The 21,868-nt window shown below is 63.3% G+C and overlaps 1 protein-coding gene across 12 annotated transcripts in view; it reads right to left on the bottom strand.

Annotated features, from left to right (window-relative positions):
• The window catches only part of SRCIN1 (SRC kinase signaling inhibitor 1), a 77,262-nt gene that overhangs the window by 967 nt on the left and 54,427 nt on the right, over positions 1–21,868 (bottom strand). For 2 of the 12 annotated variants that reach the window (XM_074927063.1, XM_074927061.1), the window contains exons 4-20: positions 16,411–16,603; positions 15,739–15,937; positions 15,458–15,551; positions 14,199–15,028; positions 13,737–13,829; positions 13,495–13,538; positions 12,973–13,151; positions 12,566–12,741; positions 12,195–12,325; positions 10,668–10,815; positions 9,535–9,847; positions 8,831–9,080; positions 8,457–8,611; positions 8,193–8,345; positions 7,239–7,367; positions 3,956–5,188; positions 1,977–2,114 (exon numbers count right to left, since the gene is read on the bottom strand). In XM_074927063.1, the coding sequence (XP_074783164.1) occupies positions 1,977–2,114; positions 3,956–5,188; positions 7,239–7,367; positions 8,193–8,345; positions 8,457–8,611; positions 8,831–9,080; positions 9,535–9,847; positions 10,668–10,815; positions 12,195–12,325; positions 12,566–12,741; positions 12,973–13,151; positions 13,495–13,538; positions 13,737–13,829; positions 14,199–15,028; positions 15,458–15,551; positions 15,739–15,937; positions 16,411–16,603 (4,458 nt within the window). Of the gene's footprint in view, positions 1–5; positions 2,115–2,319; positions 5,189–6,684; positions 7,063–7,238; positions 7,368–8,192; positions 8,346–8,456; positions 8,628–8,830; positions 9,081–9,534; positions 9,848–10,667; positions 10,816–12,194; positions 12,326–12,565; positions 12,742–12,972; positions 13,152–13,494; positions 13,539–13,736; positions 13,830–14,198; positions 15,029–15,457; positions 15,552–15,738; positions 15,938–16,410; positions 16,604–21,868 lie in introns of those variants that run through there. The other 10 variants (XM_074927066.1, XM_074927069.1, XM_074927062.1 and 7 more) reach the window with 9 other exon arrangements.

Raw genomic sequence — 21,868 nt, 5'->3', positions numbered from 1 at the left:
AGGGGACGTCCCCGAGAGGAGGAGGAGAGAGCCGACAGACAGACGGGCGGACAGACGGACACGTAGGCACACACAGAGGCGGGTGAGTGGAGGGGAGAGGGGAGAAAGGCGGGAGGGGGACAAGAAGGGCAGTGTTAGACCGGGGCTGCCATGGAGGTGCCGCTCAGCCGAGCGGGGCAGAGCCTCGGCAGCCCCACGCCAGCCTCCGAGAGGTGCCGGTGCCCCCCCCGGCCCCCGGCCCCGCCGCCAGCGACGTGACCCAACCCTACTCATGCAGAAGCTGGTCCAAAGGGAGCCAGGAGGGAAGGATGCTCATAAACCCTCCTGGAATGGGGAGAGGGATCCTCCAGCCCCCCACTTGCTCCCGCTGCAGTGGGGTGGGCTGCTGGGACCACGCGGGGGGGGGGTAAATGGCCAAATTCTGCACAGGGAGGGCAGCGAGGATATAAGTGCCGTGGAAAGCTCCAGGTCTGGCCACGCCAGCATGGGCAGCGGTGGGTGCCAGGGCCTGGGTGACCAACGGTGCCGTGGGGTGCCCCAAAGGGGGGGCCGGGGAGGAGCACGGTGACACTAGGTAGCCAGGACCGTGCTGGTGTGTGGCCTCCGGGGAAGGGGACTTGGTGGCCTCCCTGGGGGGCCTGGAGATGCTTCCTGCCCCCCCAGCACAGCCCCTTTGGCTGGTGTTTCTCTGCTTCTAGGCAAGGAGGCAGAGGGGAACCCCCCCGACTCTCCCTGATGCTGCGGGGGTGTGAAAACCCATATGCACCCCCGCTATGCTGGGGGGGGGGGGATGGCAGGGAGACCCCAACCTCGAGGTCAGACCCTGCCTGGGGACATCTCACCACTGCCCTGGGACCATCTCGGTTGTGGTCACGCCGACCCGATGACAGAGCCACTGAGGGGGGGACGGGGGGGGGGGACGGGGGGCTGAGCCCTCTTGCTGGAGCCAAGGAGAAGGGAGGCGCCCATTTTACTCATGTGACATTTACCCAAACTGCATGAAATCCCCCCCAAACTCAGCTCTAGGTCGCTAGGAAAAACCTCTGGTTTATCCGTCAGGGTTTATGGATCCAACAGAACGAGCAAAATCCGGTTTATTGGGTGGTTTGTTAACGCCGGGCCCAGGGAAGGGGATTGAGACACAGAGCGGGGAGGACAGGACGGGGTGAACCCGCTCGTGGTGCTGCTGCAGGAGTGGGGGGCTGGGGAGGGGGGAGAGGGGGAGCGAGGAGGGGTGGAGGGCAGCGACCTGAGCAAGGCTGGAGACCCACCGCCAGCACTGGGGGGGGGGCAGCGAGCCCCAGCACCCGTGGCAGGAGCAGTCCCCGGGGATCGGTGCGGGGTGGGTGCTGGGCGGGGAGGGAGGGGGGGGACGCACCATCCCATCCCAAAGCGCTCCTCTTCCAGCTGCTGTGGCCCTCCCCACGCTCTGCCCACACCCCCCCTCCCCTGGGGCGAGCTGCTTCTGTGCGGCGTCACAGTGCATGGAGGGTCCTGGCTCCCCAAACACCCCCCCCGGGCTGGGTCGGCCCCTTGGAGCCCCCGTGCCCAGCCCCCAGCTCCGCAGATGTGCTGCAAGGAGATCTGGGGGTCCCGCAGGGTCGGGGGGGACCAAGGCTGGGGCTCAGCCCTGTCCCTCAGGGCAGCAGTGGCACACAGGGCTGGGGGACGAGTGACACCAGCACACTTGTAATGAGTTTGCCACTCTCAGCACAAAGTTGTGTCCCCGTCCCCAACAGCCCACGCTGGGCTCAGGCTGGGGTGAGAGCCCCTCGGTCCCTGCACCCCCACGAGGCTCAGCCAAGGCGAAAGGGGACACCCTGGTCCCCGAAAGCAACACCCGCAGGGTCTCCCCTGCCCACCACAAACACCCTCTCCCCGTACAAGGCAGCGAGGGGGATGCTGGAGCTGTGGGCAGCCTGCGGCTCGCCGGGCTACCAGGAGAGGCGGCTGGGCCAGTGCTAGAGATGGACTACCTGCTGCTGGCCCTGGATCCGCATGTACTCCATCCGCTGCTTTATGTGCTTGCTCTTGTCGGGGCTGCCCTGTGGGCTCTGCTTCAGCCGGGACGCCGGGTTCACCACCTTCATGGCCGGGATGGACACGCCACCGCTCTGCCGGGACAGAGAATTTGGGGAAAGGGGGTTAAATCTGGCAAGTGAAAGCCCACACCGGCACCGGTGGCCGCTGGGCACTGCCAGCACAGGGCGTCGGGTGCCTGGAGCCGTGCCGAGCCCGTACAGCCCACGGTGACAAACGGGCCAAAGGAGCCCGCGTTGGGCAGCGCCTCGGCGAGCTCCGAAACCAGCCAGGACTTACCGACAACGCAAAGAGAGAGTTAAGGGCAGACACGGCAAACACCGGGAGACCGAGGGCAGGAGGAGAGCATCCCCGCCGGGACAGGGGCGCACGGCCAAGAGAAAAGAAAAGAGGCGCCGGCAGGCAGAAGCAGATTCCAGGTGGAAACGGCGGCAGCGGGAATACAGAGGTTTTTATTAACTAGCTGCGCACAGGTTGGAGATACGGAGACTTGCAAGAGCAGCGGGGAGGGAAGCGGTACCCGGACGCACGTGCCCTGGCACTGCAGGTCCCTCCGGCGGTGCCCGGATGATGCCACCTGCCGCAGGCTCGCTGTGCGTCCCCCCCACTGCACCCCAGATCCTCCTCCTGCCATTCACTGCTGCCTCCTGCCCACCCCGGGCCTGGGCCAGCTGCTGCAGGCAGCAAACCCGGCAGCACTACGCTGCCCCAGCGCTGCCTCCGGCAGGAGAGAGCCAGTGGGTTACGGCAGCGGGGCCACGTTAATCAGTTAGCGCAGGCAGAGCTCTCTGTCCTGCCTGTCCTGCCCCCTGAGCCTCAGTGGCCCCATGGATGGGACAGGCGGGGACTCCTGTACCCCAGCACAAGGAAATCCAGCTCCTGCCTGCACCGCACCTTCCCCAGTGCCCCAGTATCCCCGGCACACGCATCTCCCCTCGCACCCAACTCACAGCATCCCCGAAAGGTGACACAAAACCTGCCCTCTCCCGCTCTGCTAAGCCTGGCCCAGCCACGCAGCCTCTCCCGCTGAACCCGGCGCCGAGCTGTGCTTTGTGAGCGCCCCGGCACGTGCCAGCCACGGCCATAAATCCATCCCGCAGCTCCACTGCTCGTTTGCCAGGCTCCAGCCGTGCCGCGGGAGCTGACAACAGGAGAAACGGCAGCTACACCCACTTGACAGCCCATTCACCCAGCGAGAGCACCGCAACGGGGCCGCGGCGCCGCTGAGAACCGGGCCAGGGATAATTGCTGCAAATGAAAAAGGAGATTTATTCCCCAGCGCTGACTGTTAATAAAGGAGCAGGCTGATGGCGGAGCGGCTGAGGGCGTTTTCCCCCCTGCTTTTCCCAGCTATTCAGCCAGCTGAGCGGCTGCTGTGGATTCCAGCAGAAACCAAATTGGATGGCTTCGGGGAGCCCGCGCTGTGATTTAATTAGGAGAAACAGCTGCCACGCTGGAACTGCAGTTCGTTAGAAAAGCGCTTATGCAAAAGAAGGGACGCTGCTCCATCAGCCAGCGCACCCAGCCCTCGCCGGCTCCGTGGGGTGCTCAGTACCAGCCCCCTCCTCATCACCAGCAGCGTGCTCAGCCCTAAAACCTCCCAGGGCAGAAGATACCAGAGAGCTGGGGTCCAATTCGGTGCCCAGCAAGGGATGGGCACCAGTGAGGGATAGACGGCAGCACGGCCTGGCACTGTCTGCCTTCACGCTGCCGGCTCGGCTGCCTGCAGTCTCGCTCCTGCTTGCCTGCACTTCCCAAACCCCGTTCGAGTGACAGGGAGGAAAGGAGATTTGTTTTCCACCTTGGCTCTGCCTGGAGGTAGAGTCACAGAGAGGGAGCAGGTAGAGGTGGAGGAAGAGAGACATCAGAGTGAATCCGGGGCCGAGCACAGCAAGAGGGAGAACAGAAAATAAACCTGCGGAGTGTCGAGGGGGAGCTGCGGCTTGGGTAGCAGAGGCGGCTTGGGCTTGCTTGGAGATGGACTCTCATCATCTTTGGCTCGACTGAGGTCCAGGACAATCCCATCGTCACAGCTACCGTGTTTGAGATCCCCCAGACCTTCCTTGCTCTCCTCGCTGGTACCCTTGGGTCCCGCTTGTCCTAGCAGCTCTTTAGGGAATACAAATTCAGCCGAGGGATGGCTGCTGATCTCACTGATGGTTAGCTCCAGCTCACGGATAGTTTCTTCCAAGCTATCCAGTCTTTGGTACGTGCCTTCATAAATCTCCTTGCTGCGCAGAGTCATGGAGTGGTGAGGGGACAACTGCCCTTTGCAGAGCCCCTCCGCTGCCTTCCCCCCCGCGCCGGCATCCTCTGCGCCGCCTTCCCCCCCGGCAGCCGGAGCCACCCCGCCCCGGCCCGGCGAGGCTGCACAATGGCTCGGCCTCGAGAAAGCACCGACCGGGGGATGCTCCGCCTGGGACTGGCCTGGGACTGGATCCCCGCCCGGGAAAGCTCTGGGATCTGGCACTGGGCAGGCTGGGGCTGGCGAGCTGTCCTCTCTCTGCGCTTGTCTGCACATCCCAGCGGAGTCTCCAGGAGAGAGCGATGCCTCCCGCACACTCTGCCTGGCTGCTCCTCGGGGGTCCCCAGCATCGGGAAGTTGGGGGACGGTGCTGCCTGCACCGGTGGAGGGGAGCGCGGCCGCTCCAGCTCCGGGACGTGTGGCTTCCCCGCAGAGATGAGGGGGCTGTGCAGCCAAGGGACCTCGGTAAGGAGTCTGGCTGCTGCCTTCTTGCCTGCCAGCGGCATCCCCTCCTCCTCCCACTGCAGGACGGCTCCGTTTATGCTTTGAGAGAGACGAGACCTTGCTGGCTGCCAGAGGGAACCTCCAAGTCTCTCCTGCTGCAGGGGCACAGCCCTGAGACGGGCTGCTCGGGGGCTGCAGGGCTGAGGCTGGAGGGTACCCGGGTGCAGATGGAGACTTTTCGGACATGCCAGGAGACACACGGCATTTCCTTCCCCCCTTGGGTGCAAACTCCCCTCCTGCTCCTCCGCTGCCGGCCGGGTCCCCGTGCTCCGAGGAGCCCGTTTCCACCCACAGCTCCGGTTCGGCTTCGGGGGACGGCGGTTCAGACACGCACTCGGTGAGCACAATCTGCGGGAGGGAGAAAGCCCTGCTCCCCGGGGCTGCCAGGGCCAACGGCTCCTAGGTAGAGAATTCAAACAGATTAAGGGCCGGGGGAGAGCGGTGGGAGGAAGCGGGGAGCTGCTGGGGAGCGCTGCGTGTCCACACGCACTACCTGGGGCCCCCATGGCTGGTGCCCATGGGCACTGTAGTGCTACAGGGGGTGTTGGGCCAGGAGGGGGGATGCTCGGCTCCCTCCTGCCCAGCCCTGACATCCCGTTGGTACCCACAGCACGGACAGAAACTGGTTTTCTACTGTGCTTAATGCAACCTGGGTCTGGGAGATTTTGGCAATAACTTGCCTGGAGTTTTTAAGAAAAAAATCAGTCGGTGTTGTCTGAATGCATTTGGAAACTCGATTGCCACCACCCAGCTGGGGTTTCTCCCACGCTGGTAGAAACTGGCACGGCACTGGTGCGAGAGCAGAGCCCGGCCCTCACGAGCTGCTCAGCCCCGCAGGACACTGCTGCTCCCAGCAGAGCTGAAGGCAGGGGCTGAGCCATCGCAAAGGGGCTGCCAGGGGGCATCAGGCCTTTAAAACCCTGAGCAGCAAGAAGTCACCTAAAAAAATGCTGTCCTGCCTCCCCCACCTCTCTGTTCCTGTCCCAGGGGAGATGGGACCAGCTGCGCAATGCCCGGGGCACTAGAGCCGGCCGTGCCCTCCGCCCAGGTGAGGGAATCCCAGAATCATTCAGGTCGGAAAAGCCCCTCAGGATCATCGAGTCCAACCCTCAGCCCAACTCTACAAGTCCTCCCCTACCCCACATCCCCCCACAGCTCACCCCAAAGACCCTTAAACACACCCAGGGGTGGTGACTCCACCCCCTCCCTGGGCAGCCTATTCCACTCTCTGACCACTTTTTCTGTGAAATTTTTTTTCCTAATGTCCAGTCTAAACCTCCGTTGTTGGAGTTTAAAGCCACTCTCCTGGGAAGGCGAGAGGGAGATGCTCTGGCCAAAGAGGTGCCCCCCTGCAGCTGCAGCCATGGGGCCTCTGCCCCACAGCGCAGCCCTGCCCTGGCCAGGGGGTTTCCACCTCGCGGGGGCACCGGCAGAGCGGGGGAACACGGCGCTTACACCACGCTGCCCGGTGCCACGGGACGGGCAGCGGGGACACGTCGCCTGGTTCCCTGCGGCTCACTCATGTCCCAGCCCTGGGGGTCTGAGCAGAGCCCGGGGCAGAGGGGGAAGGAGACACAGGGGCTGGGATGGCTACAGAGCCCCGGGGCCGGAGCTGGACCCGGCCGAGCGCCGGGAGAGGGACCCTCGCCCACAGGGACAGGAGATGCTGCTCCGGGGAAGCCACGGTCGATTTTGCCCTGGTGCTGGATCTCTCAGGAGAGTGGGGGGACCCCTGCAATGCACCCAGACTCCCCCACCCCAGCAGCTGAGCTGCCCTGGATGAGGCTTTCTGGTGAGGGGCTCAGCAGCACCCTCTGTCCTGCTCTTTGCCCCCTTGTTCCCCCCAGCCTGGGCATCCCCTGCTCCATCCCACCCACCCTCCAGACACCTTCCTTTCCTCCTGCTCTCTCCACCCCAGAGCCAGGAGGGCCGGGAGGGAGCGGGACTGTGCCCGCTCAGCAGCTGGGAGGGGTGATGGAGCCAAGCCCAAGCGGGTCCCAGCAGCCACCGACCTCCAGTCCAGCCCCCCACCTTCCACACACATGGAGCGGGATCTCCCTGCGCCGGGCGCGACATGCACCACCCCTCACCCCTCCCAGTGACACCCTCCCCGGGCACCCAGTGCGGTGTGAGAGCGGGGAGCCCTCCCCGTGTCCTGCCCGGTGCGGTGCTGGGGTGGCCCCGTCCTTCCTCCCACCCGTGTGGCCGCAGGATCCGGCCCTCGCGGGAGCTGCCGCCGCCCCGTGCTGCGGGCGCAGGGTTAGTGCTCGGTCCTGTGCCGTGTCAGTGCCGTACACGCGGTGGCGGTGAGCGAGGGAGTGGAGAGAGGCCATTAGTTTGTTAAATCAGAGAAAGAAGCAGAAGTGAGTTAAAAAGAGGTGGGAGAGGAGGTGGTTAAAGTGCAGCCAGTCAGCAGGAGAAGGGATCGTCGCTCGGAGCGAGCTGTTACCTTCCATCCTTCGGCTGCAACGGAGGCTCCGTTGGGCCACAAGTCTGCGTGCCCAGGGGAGACGGCAGCCGCGAGCGGATCGTAACGGAGCTTGGGAGGGAAAGGGGAGGCAGAACTTCTCTGAAACACCTGGGGAGTCAAACACGGTGGGGGGGTTGGAGGAGGGAGGCTTGGCGGGAAGGACGATGCAGCCCATACCTGCAGGGATGCTTGGCAGGGTCACACCGGGACCGGGGCTCGGCAGCGAGTGAAACATCGGCTGTTCTCATCAGCCGTGGAGGCAGCCCCGTCCCTCTGCTGCTGGCAGCATCACCGTCCCCCTGCCCATAGTGTCACCGGTCCCCCGGCCCATAGCATCGCCGGTCCCCCCGCCTGCAGTGCTGCCGGTCCCCCTGCCCGCAGCACCACCCGTTCCCCTTCCTCCTGGGGGAAAACCAGCCAAGGCAAAGCCATCCACTACCCACTTGGGCACCTTGACGGTAGCAAACGAGGGGAGGACACGGGGCCCAGCCAGCCTGGGGGAGTTCAGAGCGTGGGGACAGCGTCTCAGGTGGGATCTCTGCAGGGTGCCCCGTGCACAAACCCCAGTGAACCTTCAGCTGAAGCTGCGCAGCGTTAAAAAACAAATGAGCTTGGTTTCAAGGCCAAGACGAGGTGGGAGTGCTGAAGAGAGATGGTGAACCAGGCACGCAGCACCTGGCCCCAGCGAGGGGCTGGCAGGGTGCAACTGCTCCGTGCTGCCCATCCCTGTGGCACCGCGCTCTGCCGGGAGCCAGGCGGGGAGGGGGAAGCCCGGTGCTGGGCTGACACTTGGGACGTCACTCCCCACTCCCCAAGGTGTTTCCCGCAGGTGCCCAGAGCTGGGCGCAGCCATGCGTGAGCGGCCGGGGCAAGGGGGGGCATCGCCACCGGTGCGGGTGAGCTGGGGCATCCCGCAGCCCCTCCCGCGCTCACCTCCAGCTCCGCAATGATGCGGTCCTCGTCGTCGTCGTCTTTGATGGCAGAGGCGATGATGGGAGGGGTGGACGCCGGCCTGACCACCTCTGACACCGTCCGTCTCAGCTTCACCTGGGGCTTCTGCGTCTCCAGCTCCTCCGACTCGGCCTTCTGCAAGGGGGAAGCAGGGCAGTGAGGGGTGGGGGGCACCGGGAGCCAGGGCTGGTCTTGCCACCAGTGCCCTGCCCAGTCCAGCCCCGCAGCCATCCCAGGGCTCCCTACCTTCATAAAACTGGGCTCCTTCTTGCTGGTGACGATGACTTCGCCACTGCGGGTTGTGGTCAGCCCGTGGGACGAGGGGAAGCTCCGGCGCGGAGGGGGAGGTGGCGGCGATTTGGAGGGTTTCTCGGTCCGGTACCGTGGCACCGTCAGTTCGTCTGGGCACAAACGATGCTGTGAGGGCATGAGACCTTTCCCTGCCCCTCTAATCCAACACCCCAGGGTCCCGCTGCCTCCCCGGGCAGAAACTTCCTTTCGGGGTGGCGCTGCTCAGCGCGGGGAGACCCACCGGCGACGGCACGGCCAGGACACACGCGGCGTCAGGCACCCCCAGCCCCGGGATCCGGAGGGGAACCCCCGCCCTCCCCACGCCGTACCTGAGCCCCTGCGGCCGTTGGGGTCCCCTTTTCCCCCTGACTTCGGCGCGTGCTGCGGCTTGGAAGGTTTGTGCTCGGGCGTGGAGGCGGCGCTGCCGCTGCCTGGGGCTTGTTTGTGCTTGGCAGCGAACTCCAGGTCGGGGATGGCCTTCATCAGCTCGGCCTGCGTCTCCTCCAGGAGACGGTTGATGTCCTTGGCACTGTACTGGGTCAGCGCTGCCCGCTTCTCCTCCCAGTCCCGCTCGGCAGCCTGCGGGCAGCAGGCAGAGCCGCTGCAGCCCTCACCCCCGGGGCACCTTCTCCTGCCCTTGCAGGCAGGACGTGACCCACAGCCCTGCTGCTGCCCCCCCTCAACCTGCTCCACCCGTCTCCAACTTACTGCCAGTCCCCCAACCTGCTGCCCCCATCCCCAACCTGCTGCCCCCCTCCCCACCTTCTGCTCCCATCTCCAACTTGCTGCCACCCCCCCAACCTGCTCCCCCCATCCCCAACCTGCACACCCTTCAGCATGCAATTGGGGGTGCTCCCATGTCTGTATCACCTGTGGTTCCCCACCCTCCAGACACCCCACTGATACAAACCCAGCAAGCAGGAGCAGATGGACCGAGTTCCTGTTCCCAGTTTCAGCTGGGAGATGTGGGGATAGACCCTCTAGAAGGCGCCCCCCCCCCCCCAGCTGAGGAACAGCCCCCCCAGGCTCTCACCTCCACAGACACAGCTTTGTCCGCACTCTTCTTGCTGGGGGTCTCCGGGCCCGTCTGGGTCTTGGCGGGCACCATCTCCGGAGCTCGGGAAGGGTTATTGCTCTTGGAGGGGTGGGTCTGGGTTTGGGGGGGGCTGTGCCCAAAGCTGGGCATGCCCAGGGTCTCGGTGACAGCCGTCAGGTGGTGGAGGTTCACCGGGGGGCTGGTGGGCACCTCCAAATCCAGCCCTTTGTTGAAGTCCGTCTCGGGGGCCACCTTCTTGGGGGACTGGCTGAGGTTGCTGGGGGAGGTCCACACCCCCTCGTCCACTTGCCTGCCGGGGACAGAGCGAAGGCACGGGGTATGGGGGGGTTACTGCACCCCCCAAAAAACTTGCTTTCCTGCAACTCTGCATTACATGGCTGAAGGTTGAGGTTCTCTGATGTCTAGGAAGGGCTCGGAGTTGATGCTACAGCCTCTCCTGGGGAAGCACACGAGGGAGCTCCTCTACCTGACTGTCCATTAGCGTAAACTTCGTAGGAAATGGGATCTCTCTCCATCCTGCCCCTCTGTCAGATCTGGCTGAAACTGCCCTTTGGATTCAGGAGTTATTAAGGCCGAGGAGTGACAGGGAGGCAGATTCAGACACTGCGTGATCACACGAGCTCGTTTCTGTAGAAAACCAGGCTAGCGATGAGCCCGAGGCGAGCCCAGTGCCGAGGCCCTCCTCCAGCCGTCCCGAAAGGTCTCGTAATGGGAAGAGGCAGGTGGGCTCGGCCCCGCTGCTCGGCCCAGACAGTGGGATCGTAAGATCTGGGAGATGATTTTTCTCCAGCAGAACAATCTTCCTGCTCCTCAGGAAAGAGATTTCTGACCACGCCTTTCTGTCTGGATATGGGACCACTTTTTTTTCAAGGTGATAAGGAAAAGTCAGTTTAGAAAGAGGGGTTCCCACATACACACTGGGAAAGACTGAGGGTATTTCTTAGCTCAGTAGCAGAAAAATGAGCCTTTTCTCAACAGCCCTTGGGATTTGCATCTATAACGCAGAGGGGACACTGGCACACACACGGAGGGGGGCACAGGGACAACTGAAGGGACCGGCTGTGTCCTTCGAGGTGCTCAAGGGCCCGAGGTCAGGGCTTGGTGCTCACCTGCGGATCTGGGCGAGGGTGTCGGTCACCGTCTTGCAGCGCTTGAGCAGACCATCGAGGCGGTTCGGCTCCTCCTTCAGGAACTTGACGGCTTCCACCTCCACCCGCAGCACCACCCGCATCTTGCTCTGCAGGCTGGGGAACTGGGCTGGGGTGGGACAGTGGCAGGGTCACCAGGGCCCCAGAATGCCAGGGAGCCCCTCCCAGTGTCCAACTGGTAGTGCCCACTAAAACCACCACGACTGTCATACCCATGGGCAAGGGCACGCTGCCAGACGGAGCGGGATGGGCCCTGGGGAGCCTGGGCTGGTGTCTCTGCTGCTCCCCGTGCCCATCATCCCTTCCCCGTCCAACACAGGCACCGATTTTAGCCCCTGAAGGTGCCCCCTCCACATTCATGGGCAACAAACAGTGCTCTGGACATGGGGGCTCGGTACCCAGGATCTGGGGACATGGTGGCAAGGGCTGACGTGGAGCACGTTGCTCCTGGCTCCATGTCTGGTGCCCTGCTCACCATCCCGGCTGGGGGAACTGGGGGGGGTTCAGTCTGGAGAAGAGGAGGCTGAGGGGAGACCTCCTGGCCCTCTGCAACTCCCTGCCAGGAGGGGGCAGAGAGGGGGGGTGAGTCTCTGGAGCCAAGGCCCCAGCGCCAGGCCCCGAGGGAATGGCCTCAAGCTGCCCAGGGCAGGGTCAGGCTGGCTCTGAGGAAGGATTTCTGTGCAGAAGGGGCTGTTGGGCGTTGGAATGGGCTGCCCAGGGCAGGGGGGAGTCCCCGGGATCCCTGGGGGGGTTGAAGAGTCGGGCTGAGCCAGCGCTGAGGGATCTGGGGGAGTTGGGAAGGGTCAGGGGGAGGGTCATGGTTGGGCTGGAGGAGCTGCAAGGGCTTTTCCAACCCGGATGATTCTGGGGTTCTGTGATTCAGCATCAGCCTGACTTTAAGGAAAGGCTGCAGGAGAGCGGAGCTGCCCCTACCTCTGCCCTGTGCCCCCCAGCCCTCCCCACAGCCCCCCTTCTCACAACCTCAGCCACTGCTGCCGAATCATGGTTTACTGCGTGCCTTGGCCCTGGCAGGCAGGAGCTCTGCCACCTGGAATCAAGGTGCTGGGCATCTCTTTGTGAAAGGCAGGATGGGGACAGCCGGGGATGGGAGGCTGCAGGAGCAGCAAAATCAAGGGCAGCGTGCAGGGGGGTGGGCAAGTGCAAGGTCCTGCAGGACAGGGGCAGGCGGCAGCTCAGAGCTGTCAGGGGGACTGGGAGGGGGGGCAGCTAGCAGAGCAAACAGGCAGGCAGCAGGAAAGGGGGGTGCAGCCCTCCCCCCTGCAGCAGTCCAAAGCCTGCAGGACCCCCACAACATTGACAGGGACCGGGGGAACCCACCCTGGGGATGCAGATGAACCCACCCACGACTACAAACAGGCAAACCCAGAGGCAACGGACAACCTGGAGCATCCCGCGCGTGAGGGTGGGGCAGGGAGATGCAGGCAGGCTCCGCTCGCCACCCAGCCCCGGCCACGGCCACTTCCTCACCCTTGAGGTCTGTCAGCGTCTCCCCCAGCTGCTTGAGCACCACTGCCTTCTCCTCCAGCTCCTGCACGGGGATGAGCCGGTGGTTGTGGGCCAAATCCTTCTGGATCTTCTCCACTGACTTCTCCAGGTCACTGTGAGCACACAGGCAGGGCAGGGGTGTCACCGCTGCTCCGGGATGCGGGACAACACCACCCAGGCTGGTCCCCACGTAGAGAGGGGAGAGGACAACCGGGCTGGAGACCCCTCCTCGAGGACCTGGCACCTCACCAAGCTGCTGATTGACACCCATGAAGGATGTGGCCCATCGAGGTCAGCATGCAAAGGCCCCCTCCCCACTTGCATGCCCAGCCCCACCGCCGGCGCCCGCTCACTTGAGCTGCTGGGTGATCAGCTCCTCCTCGTTGAGGTAGCGGAGCCGCTCCTCCTCCACCAAGCTGCGCTGGCGCTGGAGCGGGTCCTCGTGCTTGCGCATCGTGTCCGTCACCCGCACGCTGATCTCCGTCTCTGTCCGCCGCAGCATCGTCTTCACCGTCTCTTGGTTCTGCAGCTGCAAAGACGAGGAAGGGGGGGGCTTCAGGCTGGGCAAGTTCCCCCCGTGATGGCAACCGGTGTGGCTACTTATGGGGCCAGCTCAGCTCGGCATGGAGAGGGATCCCCTCGCTCTCCCACAGCCAATCCCACGCAAGGTCACCAAGAAATAGGGATTTTCCTGCTCCAGGGCTGGAGACACCCCAGTAAGAGTTGGGGTGTCCCCCCCCCTCCCTGCTCTGGTACCCACCTGCAGCTTCTTGAGCTGCTGCAGCTGGTTGCGGAGGTCGCTGGCGTTCTGCTGCAGGTCGTGGAGGTGCAGCTGCATGTGCAAGCGGGTGATGGCTGTGGGCTGCCCCGCCGGCGTGCTGGAGGCTGAGGGCGGCGGGGGCGCGGGCACCGGTGTCCCCATGCCACTGCGGCTGGTCGCTGTGGGGGGGGGCAAGCAGAGGCTGCTGAGGGAAGGTACCCCCACCCCGGGGGAGGCTGCAGGTTCCGCTCTGCTTTCCCAGGAAAAAAACTCTTTCCCCACCCCATGCTTTGGCTCAGCAGTTCTGGGGGGTCTCCAAAACGGCCCCATCCACACCACCCCCACGCTGGCTCCACCGAGAGGCCACCCTAGAGCTGCCCCGTAGCGAGACGGGGGGTCCCGCTGCCTGCCAACACGTGGTGGGGGCCGCAGAGCCCCAACTCCTGTGCCCACCCTGGGACTCCAAGAAGCCACAGGGCAGAGCGAGGGGGTGCTGCAGGGTGAGGGGCTCCAGTCACTTACACGCTGACGGGGGGGTCCCACCGTTGGTGGCTTCTGTCTTCTCACTGCAACGAAAGACAGGAGGGGAGCGAGCGTGGACCAGGCACCTCCATCCTCACCAGCTCAGGGGGGCCACGGTGGGGGCTGGCGCTCCCCGGGAGGGGGGCAGGATCCCCCAGTCTCGGCAGCAAACAGCCCAGCTGGAGCTGTCCCACTCCCCGCAGCAGAGCCCGGGGTCCCACGCCTGCCCTCCCGCTCCTTACCTGGGGGTCTCGGCCTCGGAGCCGCGGAGCAGCGCGCTCTGCACCAGCCCCGTCAGGCTGGCGATCTGCTTCTCCATCGCCTCCATCCGCTCCCTGCCGCAGGGGAGGGAGAGGGGCCGGGTGAGGAGCTGGTTCTGGCATCACGGGCACCCCCAGGCCCCCACCCACCGGGTCCCTGCCAGCCCCAGGAGGGACATCGGGGAGGCGTCAGCACTGCCGTCACCAGTTACACCCACCCCCTTGTTTCCTCTCAATTCTTGCCTCCAGCTACCCCCAATCGCTCCCCTCAGCCCTGCACAATTTGGTGCTTCATCACCCATCGCGGCACCTCTGCTGCGGCGGTGACAGGGCAAAGCTTTCCTCTGCTCTTCCTCTGCCCCCTCAGCTGCACCGACGGGCAACCACCGGCGCAGCAAAGCTCATATCCGCGGCGGGGGGGGATTCTCCTGTGCCCCTTCTCACCTTGTTTCCGTGTCCTTGGCCGGTCCTGGAGAGCCAAACCCTGAGAGCGGGCGATCGCTGGGGCCAGGAAACAGCTCCGGAGGGCCAGAGGAGCTGGGGTTGCGTGGCTTGTTGACAGGGCTTTCCATGAAGACGGAGGAGCAGGAGTCCTTGCGGAAGGACTGACGGACGGGCGAGGAGCGGCTGGGGGGTCCCGAGTAGGGGCTGTGGGGGCTCTGCCCCGGCTGCACGTCCACCAACCGGCCATCAGCCATCTTCTGCGGGGAGGAGGGGGGCATGCGGAAACCCAAGCCGGGTCCGTACGTGTCGCTGTAAATGGGCGCGTTGGGCTTGTACAGGCTGTCCTCCAGCTCCGTCTGCAAGGCGGCTGCCGAGTAGGTGCTGAGCGAGCGAACGGAGCCCCGCTTGTACAGCCCCCCCGAGTAGCCAAAAGGGTCTCCCATGCCAGCCAGGGACTGGGTGGAGGTGATGCTGAGGCGGCCCTCGTGCACCATGCCGTAGGGATCGGCGTACAGCCCCTCGTTCTTCACCAGCACCACGTTCTTCCCGGCCAGATCTTCATCCGGCTTCACATCCCGGCGCTCCAGGATGGCGCTGGGGCTGGGCGAGACGCCCTGGGCGGGCGGCAGGTTGGAGAGACGCTCGCTGTGATGGACGGGGCTGCCGGCGTAGGAGGGCGGGCGGCCCCCGCTGTAGGACATGCGGGAGCGGGACGGGGAGGAGGACTGCAGCACCGGCGGAGGGGAGCCGGAGGTGAGGTGGGAAGCCGGGGACATGTTGTTCAGCCGGCGGGTGGGAGACGACTCCCTGGAGGTGTACACCATCTCCCTCTGCGGGAAGGGGCAGGGCGGGGGGGTCAGCACTGCATCCCCGGGGACTGTCCCCCTGCCCTGCTCTGCCTGCCTGGGACCCCGCCTCGCTGCACCCCCCCAAGCACCCAGAGCTGCAGCTCCCGCATCTTCACCTGGCCTTGGCAAACAGCCGCTCCCTCACTCCCATCCAGGAGCGGGATGATTTATTCTGATGAATCCCCTAATTATCATGTTTATTACCCTGCTGTCAGGCCCCAAACATCCATTCTCTTAAAGTAACACTTAACAATGCTGGAACTGGGCAAGACGAATCGCAGTCATTACTCCTTCCATAAACACACACAATTACCAGTCCCTGTCTCCATCACTTTCTCTCTTTACTGGTCCCAGCCCCCCCGGTGCACCCACACCGCAGGCTCTCCCTGTGACACCCCATGCGCGCCTTACCCTCAGGTCACCGTTGGTGATGTGCGAGGCTGGGAACGAGGCGTAGAGAGGCTCTTTCCGGTAGATTTTAATGATACTTCTGTCCTGGATATCACTGAAAGGAGAGGCAGAGCCCTGAGCATCCCGGACAGGCAGCCCCTGAGCCCCCAGCAAGTCCCAGTCACGAGACTGCACCCACGCCCACCCTTCCGCTTTCATTCTACTATTTCCCTCTCTTGTGATGCCCTTAAAGAAAGGAAAAAATCAATCTGTGGTGGATTTCTGAGCCCCCACCCCCTCACCGGACATCCTCCAGCTCGTAGAAGACGTTGCGTGACTCGTCCTTGATGAGGATGGCAGTGTTGGGAGACTTCAGCATCCCCATGGTGAGCTTCTGGGGGAACATGTGGACAATGAGGGCGTGCAGGGTGTCCATGCTGCTGATCTCGTGGGTGATGTGGACGCGCCTCGTCTCGTCCCCAAACTGCAGGAAAAGGACCCCTGGAAGCAGAGGGAGGAGGGAGCGGTGAGGTGTGCCCACAGCCCTTCCCCACGCTGGAGACAGGCCGAGGCCAGCGGTGCAGCTTTGTGTGGAGGCCTCTGTGCGCACCCAACCGAGGGCTCGGGGACCACTTGTCACCCAATCTCCCCCTGGAGCAGCGAGGCCGAAGGCAGCTCATCCCCCTCTGCCACCCTGCACAGAGTGCAGCGCCCGCCCCGGCTCCTCCTGGGGTTATTTGGGTAGATACAACCCGATCCCACACCCGAACACACCGCAGAGGTGGGCAGAGGTGTTTGGGGGTGGCCAGGCAGGTCCATGCTGCCCGTGCTGGAGGGAGGCAGAGCCCTGGGGGTACCTGGCGATCGCAGGGGGGGAGGCAGAGCCCCGGGGGTACCTGGCGATCGCAGGGGGGGAGGCAGAGCCCCGGGGGTACCTGGCGATCGCAGGGGGGGAGACAGAGCCCCGGGGGTACCTGGCGACCGCAGCTTGGTCTGGCTGGTGGACCGGGACAAGGGCAAGCTCTGCCGGAACCGATTCATCCTGTTGAAGCCCAGGGGCAGCTCCGCTTCCGACATGGTTTCCAGGGATTCGGCCGAGGCGAAGGACAGTTTGGCTTGGTCGGCCAAGCCAGGCTGGGAGCCCTGGGAGTGTCGGGAGCTCCTGGTCTGGAAAAGGAGAGGAGAGAGGTTGGAGGAGGGCTGAGCTCCCCGGGATGGTGCAGCTCCTGCTCCAGAGGCGGCTGCCGGGCTGGAGCAGCGCGGGTGAGGCTGAGCCGCTTCCAAGGATGCTCAATCCCGGCTCCCCGGCTGAGTCAGCCCGCGACGCCGTCCAGATGCATCCTCCATCTCCTGCTCTGAGCGTGTACAACCATTTACAGTCCCCTCGCCTCCTGCAACCGCTCGCTCACGTTTTCCGCGTCAGGCTGGCAGCACGCGGCATTTCAAAGCCTCCCGGTGCCGTTCCAGGTGCCTTTGAGCTCCCCTACCAGCAACCCCCTTGAAATAAAACCAGCAGTAGCTCGCTGGTGACAGAGCCAGGGCACACATGCAAACGCTGGAATAACCTTAGCAATTACAGGAGGTTACACATCCATTACACCAATGAACCAGCTCCCGGGAAACATAAATGCCCGGTTTATTCTGGAAGCAAAGCAGCGGCAAGGTTTATGGCTGCCTGAGCCGGGGGAAAGTAATGGGTTTGGGTTTATAGCAGTAAAAATTTAATATGCCAGGAGTCCAATTCCACACGGCCAAGCGTATATCCACTGCGTAAAAAGTTCAGGCTACAAACGTGGGGTTTTCTGCACAGACATCTCCAAACACGCAGCCTTGCCACAGGTACCTGCCCGGCCGCGGAGCGAACGCTCCTGACAAATACCCCGAAATTCAGGGCTCGGTTTTCCAGACACATGTTGAACGTTGGCAAATCAAAACAAGAGAGAACAAACAGCTCCTGGGGTGTGGAAAAGGCGGCACAGCACGGAAGGGACAACAGCTCTTTTTTAAGAGCAAAAAAGAAAAATCAATATGAAATGATAACAGCCATCATCATCATTTAAATTAGACATTAATTGGAAGATTTAATTAATCCTGTGGGGTGGGGCTTTCTGGGACTTGAAATGTGCTTGCTGTAGCTAATTGCTGGAAAATTGACTGCTGAGTTTTGCTGTTGTTGTAGCACAAAGCACACTGGCAGCGCAGATGCTTGAAGTCTTACATCAGGAAAGGGACGCGGGGCTGGAGCGAGCCTGGGCCAGTGCACCCCCACCCCGGGGGGGGCCGTGGGGGGCTCTGCGGTGGGTAAAGAGGCTGCAGCGAGCAGGAGGTGATGGAGAGACCCCGTCTCCTCTCCCCCGTGTCCATGGCGTGCAGATCTTTGGGGTGTAGCAGCTGTTTTTTGGGGGCTCCCCGCCCTCGCACAGCCCTGGGAAACCTTGAGGGTGTGTGGTGCCCCCGTCTCGCTCGGGGCGTGGGGTGCTGCCCCCCCCCCGACAGTTCCCAACCCAGGATGGACCCGCGTTGCCGGGGCTGTGCCTGAGCCTGGCTCTGCCCTCCTGGCAGCTCTTCCCACTCTGCTCCTTCCCCTGTGCCAGCAGGGTCCCACCCTGGCACCCCCCCATCCCTTCCCGTCCCCCCCACCCACCCAAACACCCCCCATCCAGAGCCCGAGCTGGGCTGGGCTAACAGCCCTCGAGCTTTCACACCAGACGACAAAAGGCCGTTGGCTCACACCCCACACCCCTCCCAGGATGTTTTTTGTCTGGAGATAAAAATTGACGTAGCGGAGGAAGGGGGGAACCGCTGCCTCCCCCTCCCCGCGGCACAACAGGACGGCTCAGCCCGCGTTGCCATGTAGCATCCTTGTTGCTAAGGGCTGTTGCGGTGCACGCGCCTCAGCACAACACCCCAACACACCGCGGTCCCTACAGCCCCTAGAGCACAACACCCCGACACTCTATGGGCTCTATAGCACAACACCCCAACACTCCACAGCCCCTACACCACAACACCCCAACGCTCCATGGCCCCTATAAGCCCCTACAGTGCCTCACCTCAAGGCACTACAGCCCCTACAGCACAACACCCCAACACTCCATGGTCCCTACAGCTCCTAGAGCACAACACCCCAACACTCTACGGGGTCTATAGCTCCTATAGCACAGCACCCCAATGCTTCACAGCCCCTAGACCACAACACCCCAACACTCCACGGCCCCTACACCACAACACCCTGACACTCCACAGCCCCTACACCACAACACCCCGACACTCCATGGTCCCTACAGCCCCTAGAGCACAACACCCCAACACTCTATGGGGTCTATAGCTCCTATAGCACAGCACCCCAACACTCCATGGTCCCTACAGCCCCTAGACCACAACACCCCAACACTCTATGGGTCTATAGCTCCTATAGCACAACACCCCAACACTCCATGGTCCCCACAGCCCCTAGACCACAACACCCCAACACTCTATGGGTCTATAGCTCCTATAGCACAGCACCCCAACACTCCATGGTCCCTACAGCCCCTAGACCACAACACCCCAACACTCTATGGGTCTATAGCTCCTATAGCACAACACCCCAACACTCCATGGTCCCCACAGCCCCTAGACCACAACACCCCAACACTCTATGGGTCTATAGCTCCTATAGCACAACACCCCAACACTCCATGGTCCCTACAGCCCCTAGACCACAACACCCCAACACTCTATGGGTCTATAGCTCCTATAGCACAACACCCCAACACTCCATGGTCCCCACAGCCCCTAGACCACAACACCCCAACACTCCACAACCTCCACAGCCCCCACAGCCCGAGGGATGGCCATGGGAGCGGGGCAGCAAGCAGAGCTGGCTGCTCCAGGTGAGCCTGGACCCCTCCTGCCTTCAGCCTCTGCCCTGGGGCTGCAGCTGACCTCAAGTAATTAAGCTCATCTGATGGAGCTAATTATGGCATCAGTCAAAAAAAAAAAAAAAAAAAAAAAGCAAAAGGGCAAGATGGAAATTAATGGATTTTTAGCCTGGAAGGGACCGTTCTGGCTTGATGCTCAGCACAGTGCGCTCAGAGAACAGCTCTCTGGGTGCCAGCAGGGACCTGACAGCCCCCCAAAACCCTCTCTAGCAGCAGGGTGAGAGCTGTACACCCCCGTTCCTGTCCCCCCTCGCTGCGGGGCCCCTCCGCGGGCACAGGACCCTCCGCTGCTGGGCTCAGAGCACCCACGTACCCCCGGCCAGCGCAGGATGCTGGGACAGACCCTGCAGTGTGAGGGGGGGACACCAACTGCTATTGGGGGGGGGGCGGTCTCTGCCATTTCTTGCCTGCCACCATTTTGGCCACACCGGCCTTGCCAAGGGGTGCAGCCGCGGGACTGGGGTGCCCATGGAGCCTGGTAGCCACAGCGGGGAGCCAGGATGCCCAGCGAGGAGGGAGCACGGCGGCTGCTCCGTCCTTGGCCTCCAGCAGACCATTAATGAGCCGACGCCGAGGGAATTGTTTTTTATTACTCTGCCTTGTTAACGACTTATCCTGCTAGAAGATAACGCGTTCACTGACAACTCAGTCCCCACACATCCTGCCTCTGCCAGCGGCTGGTGCCGACGTGGCCTGGCAGCCTCTGGGATTGCTCCGTGTCCCCCCCGAAGCCCCTCGCAGCCCTCCCGGTGTAGGTGGGACCTGCCCGCAGTCACCGAGGCTCTGGCTCACCCTGCGTGTGTCAGGACCTGAGACTTTCATGCAGCTTCACCCATCACTGCGGAGTCTAAAATGGGTACCCGGATCCCTGCTTTGCTGGAGATGCTTTGGGGGGGGCCCAATCCTGCCCTGCTGGGGGCTGCCCTGGGATGAGCAGTGCCTGGTCCTGTCTGTGCCAGTGTCTAGGCTGACAGGACGGGTGTCCCCTGCTGTCACAGGGGAACGTGTCACCCCGCTCTCCAGCCAGGGAAGGGGGAGATGTAGGGCTGTGGGTGCTGCCCTGGTCCTGGGGTCACACAGGGCTTGGGCTCCCCGAGCGCCTGCCCGGGCCCGTGCGTGGGGTGCGTGGGGGTGCACGGGGTGAGCTTTCAACCTGAGACAGGATGAAAATAAACACCAAACCCTCACAACCGTCTCCGGAAGGGAAAGGGTGTCCTCTGCCTGGCCCAGACCATGTCACACTTGGGCCGCTCCTTCCAGCCCAAAGGCCTCACCTTCCCGCCCGCCTCCCGCACGTAAAGCCCCACGCCAGGCCGCGGTGGGGCTCGGTGCTCGGCCCCCCCCACACCCACCCAGGGCACTGCTCTGCACGCCACCGGCTGCAGCCACGCAGGATCCCCCCCACGCAGCTCCCAGCTGGGGAAGGTGCTGGGGGCGCAGGATAAATCCCGATGGCTGCAGCTGGGAGGTGACCAAAACCCACCCCTGGTCCCCCAGCCTGGCAGCAAAGTCTTTTTGCCCCCCCAGAGGCAGTTCTGCCCAAGCCCAGACCCCCCACACAAAGGGCTTGGTCTCCTGCAGCTTCCAAAGAGCCCAACATCCCCCGTGGGCACCGAGATCTTTCCCTGCAGCATCTGAAACCCACCCGCGATGGCAGCGAGGGGCCGGAGGGGAGGGGACGCAGCTCTCCGGCTCGCTGTCCCTGCGCCGCAGTGATGCCATGCTGGGAGATGACCCATTTTTGGCTGAAGCAGCATCACAGCACAGGGTTAATACGGCGCCGGGCTGATTTCTGCCACGGCAGCATGTGCTGGGGGCCGTCAAGGCAGGGGCAGCATCTCCCCCCACACACACCCCCCGATCGCGGCTCACAGCGTGGGAAGAAGCGGGTTCATGGGCAGAGCACGAAGGGAAGGCGAAAGAGTGCAGCTGCCCAAAAGCAAAACAAAAGTCACTCAAGGCCACAGGGCAGAGGTGTGGGAGCTCCGGCTGGCGCCACGGGTGGGAAAAGAGTCGGGTTTTTGGGAGGGCAGAGCTGCAGCCGAGGGGGGGTGATGGACACCAAGGTCAGGACTCGCTGCCTGCCCTGGCGGAGAAACCTGCTGCAATTTGCCAGGGAGCGGTTTAAAGCCCCCGGGAGCCTCCTGCGTGCTCGAGCAGAGCAAATCTCACTGGTGCAAAAGCTTCAGCACAGCCTTTCCACCCCGGCAGCGCACCGTGGGTGTTATTTTGGTGGTTCTCCCAGCAAAAACCCACTCGCAAAGCACCCGGCCCCTCCTGGGGAAGGAACAACCCCCACGCTGGCGGGGACAGGAGCATCCCCAGTCCCTCTGCAACGCCCTGGGCGTCTTATATAGAAGAGGTGGGATGGGGAATGGAGCGAGACTTGCCTTTTATCTCCCCAGAGCTAAAAGAAGATACAATTAAGCAATTCTTTTAGCTCCTAAAACTCCCAACAATCCCTTTACTGTCATGCTGAAACGGATTCATTATATCTGTCTGGCTAGAT

Source organism: Athene noctua, chromosome 25 (assembly GCF_965140245.1).
Source record: "Athene noctua chromosome 25, bAthNoc1.hap1.1, whole genome shotgun sequence".
In the NCBI taxonomy this organism is placed as follows: domain Eukaryota; kingdom Metazoa; phylum Chordata; class Aves; order Strigiformes; family Strigidae; genus Athene; species Athene noctua.
The sequence above is the reverse complement of the archived record's forward strand: the minus strand, read 5'-3'. Positions and strand labels throughout refer to the sequence as shown.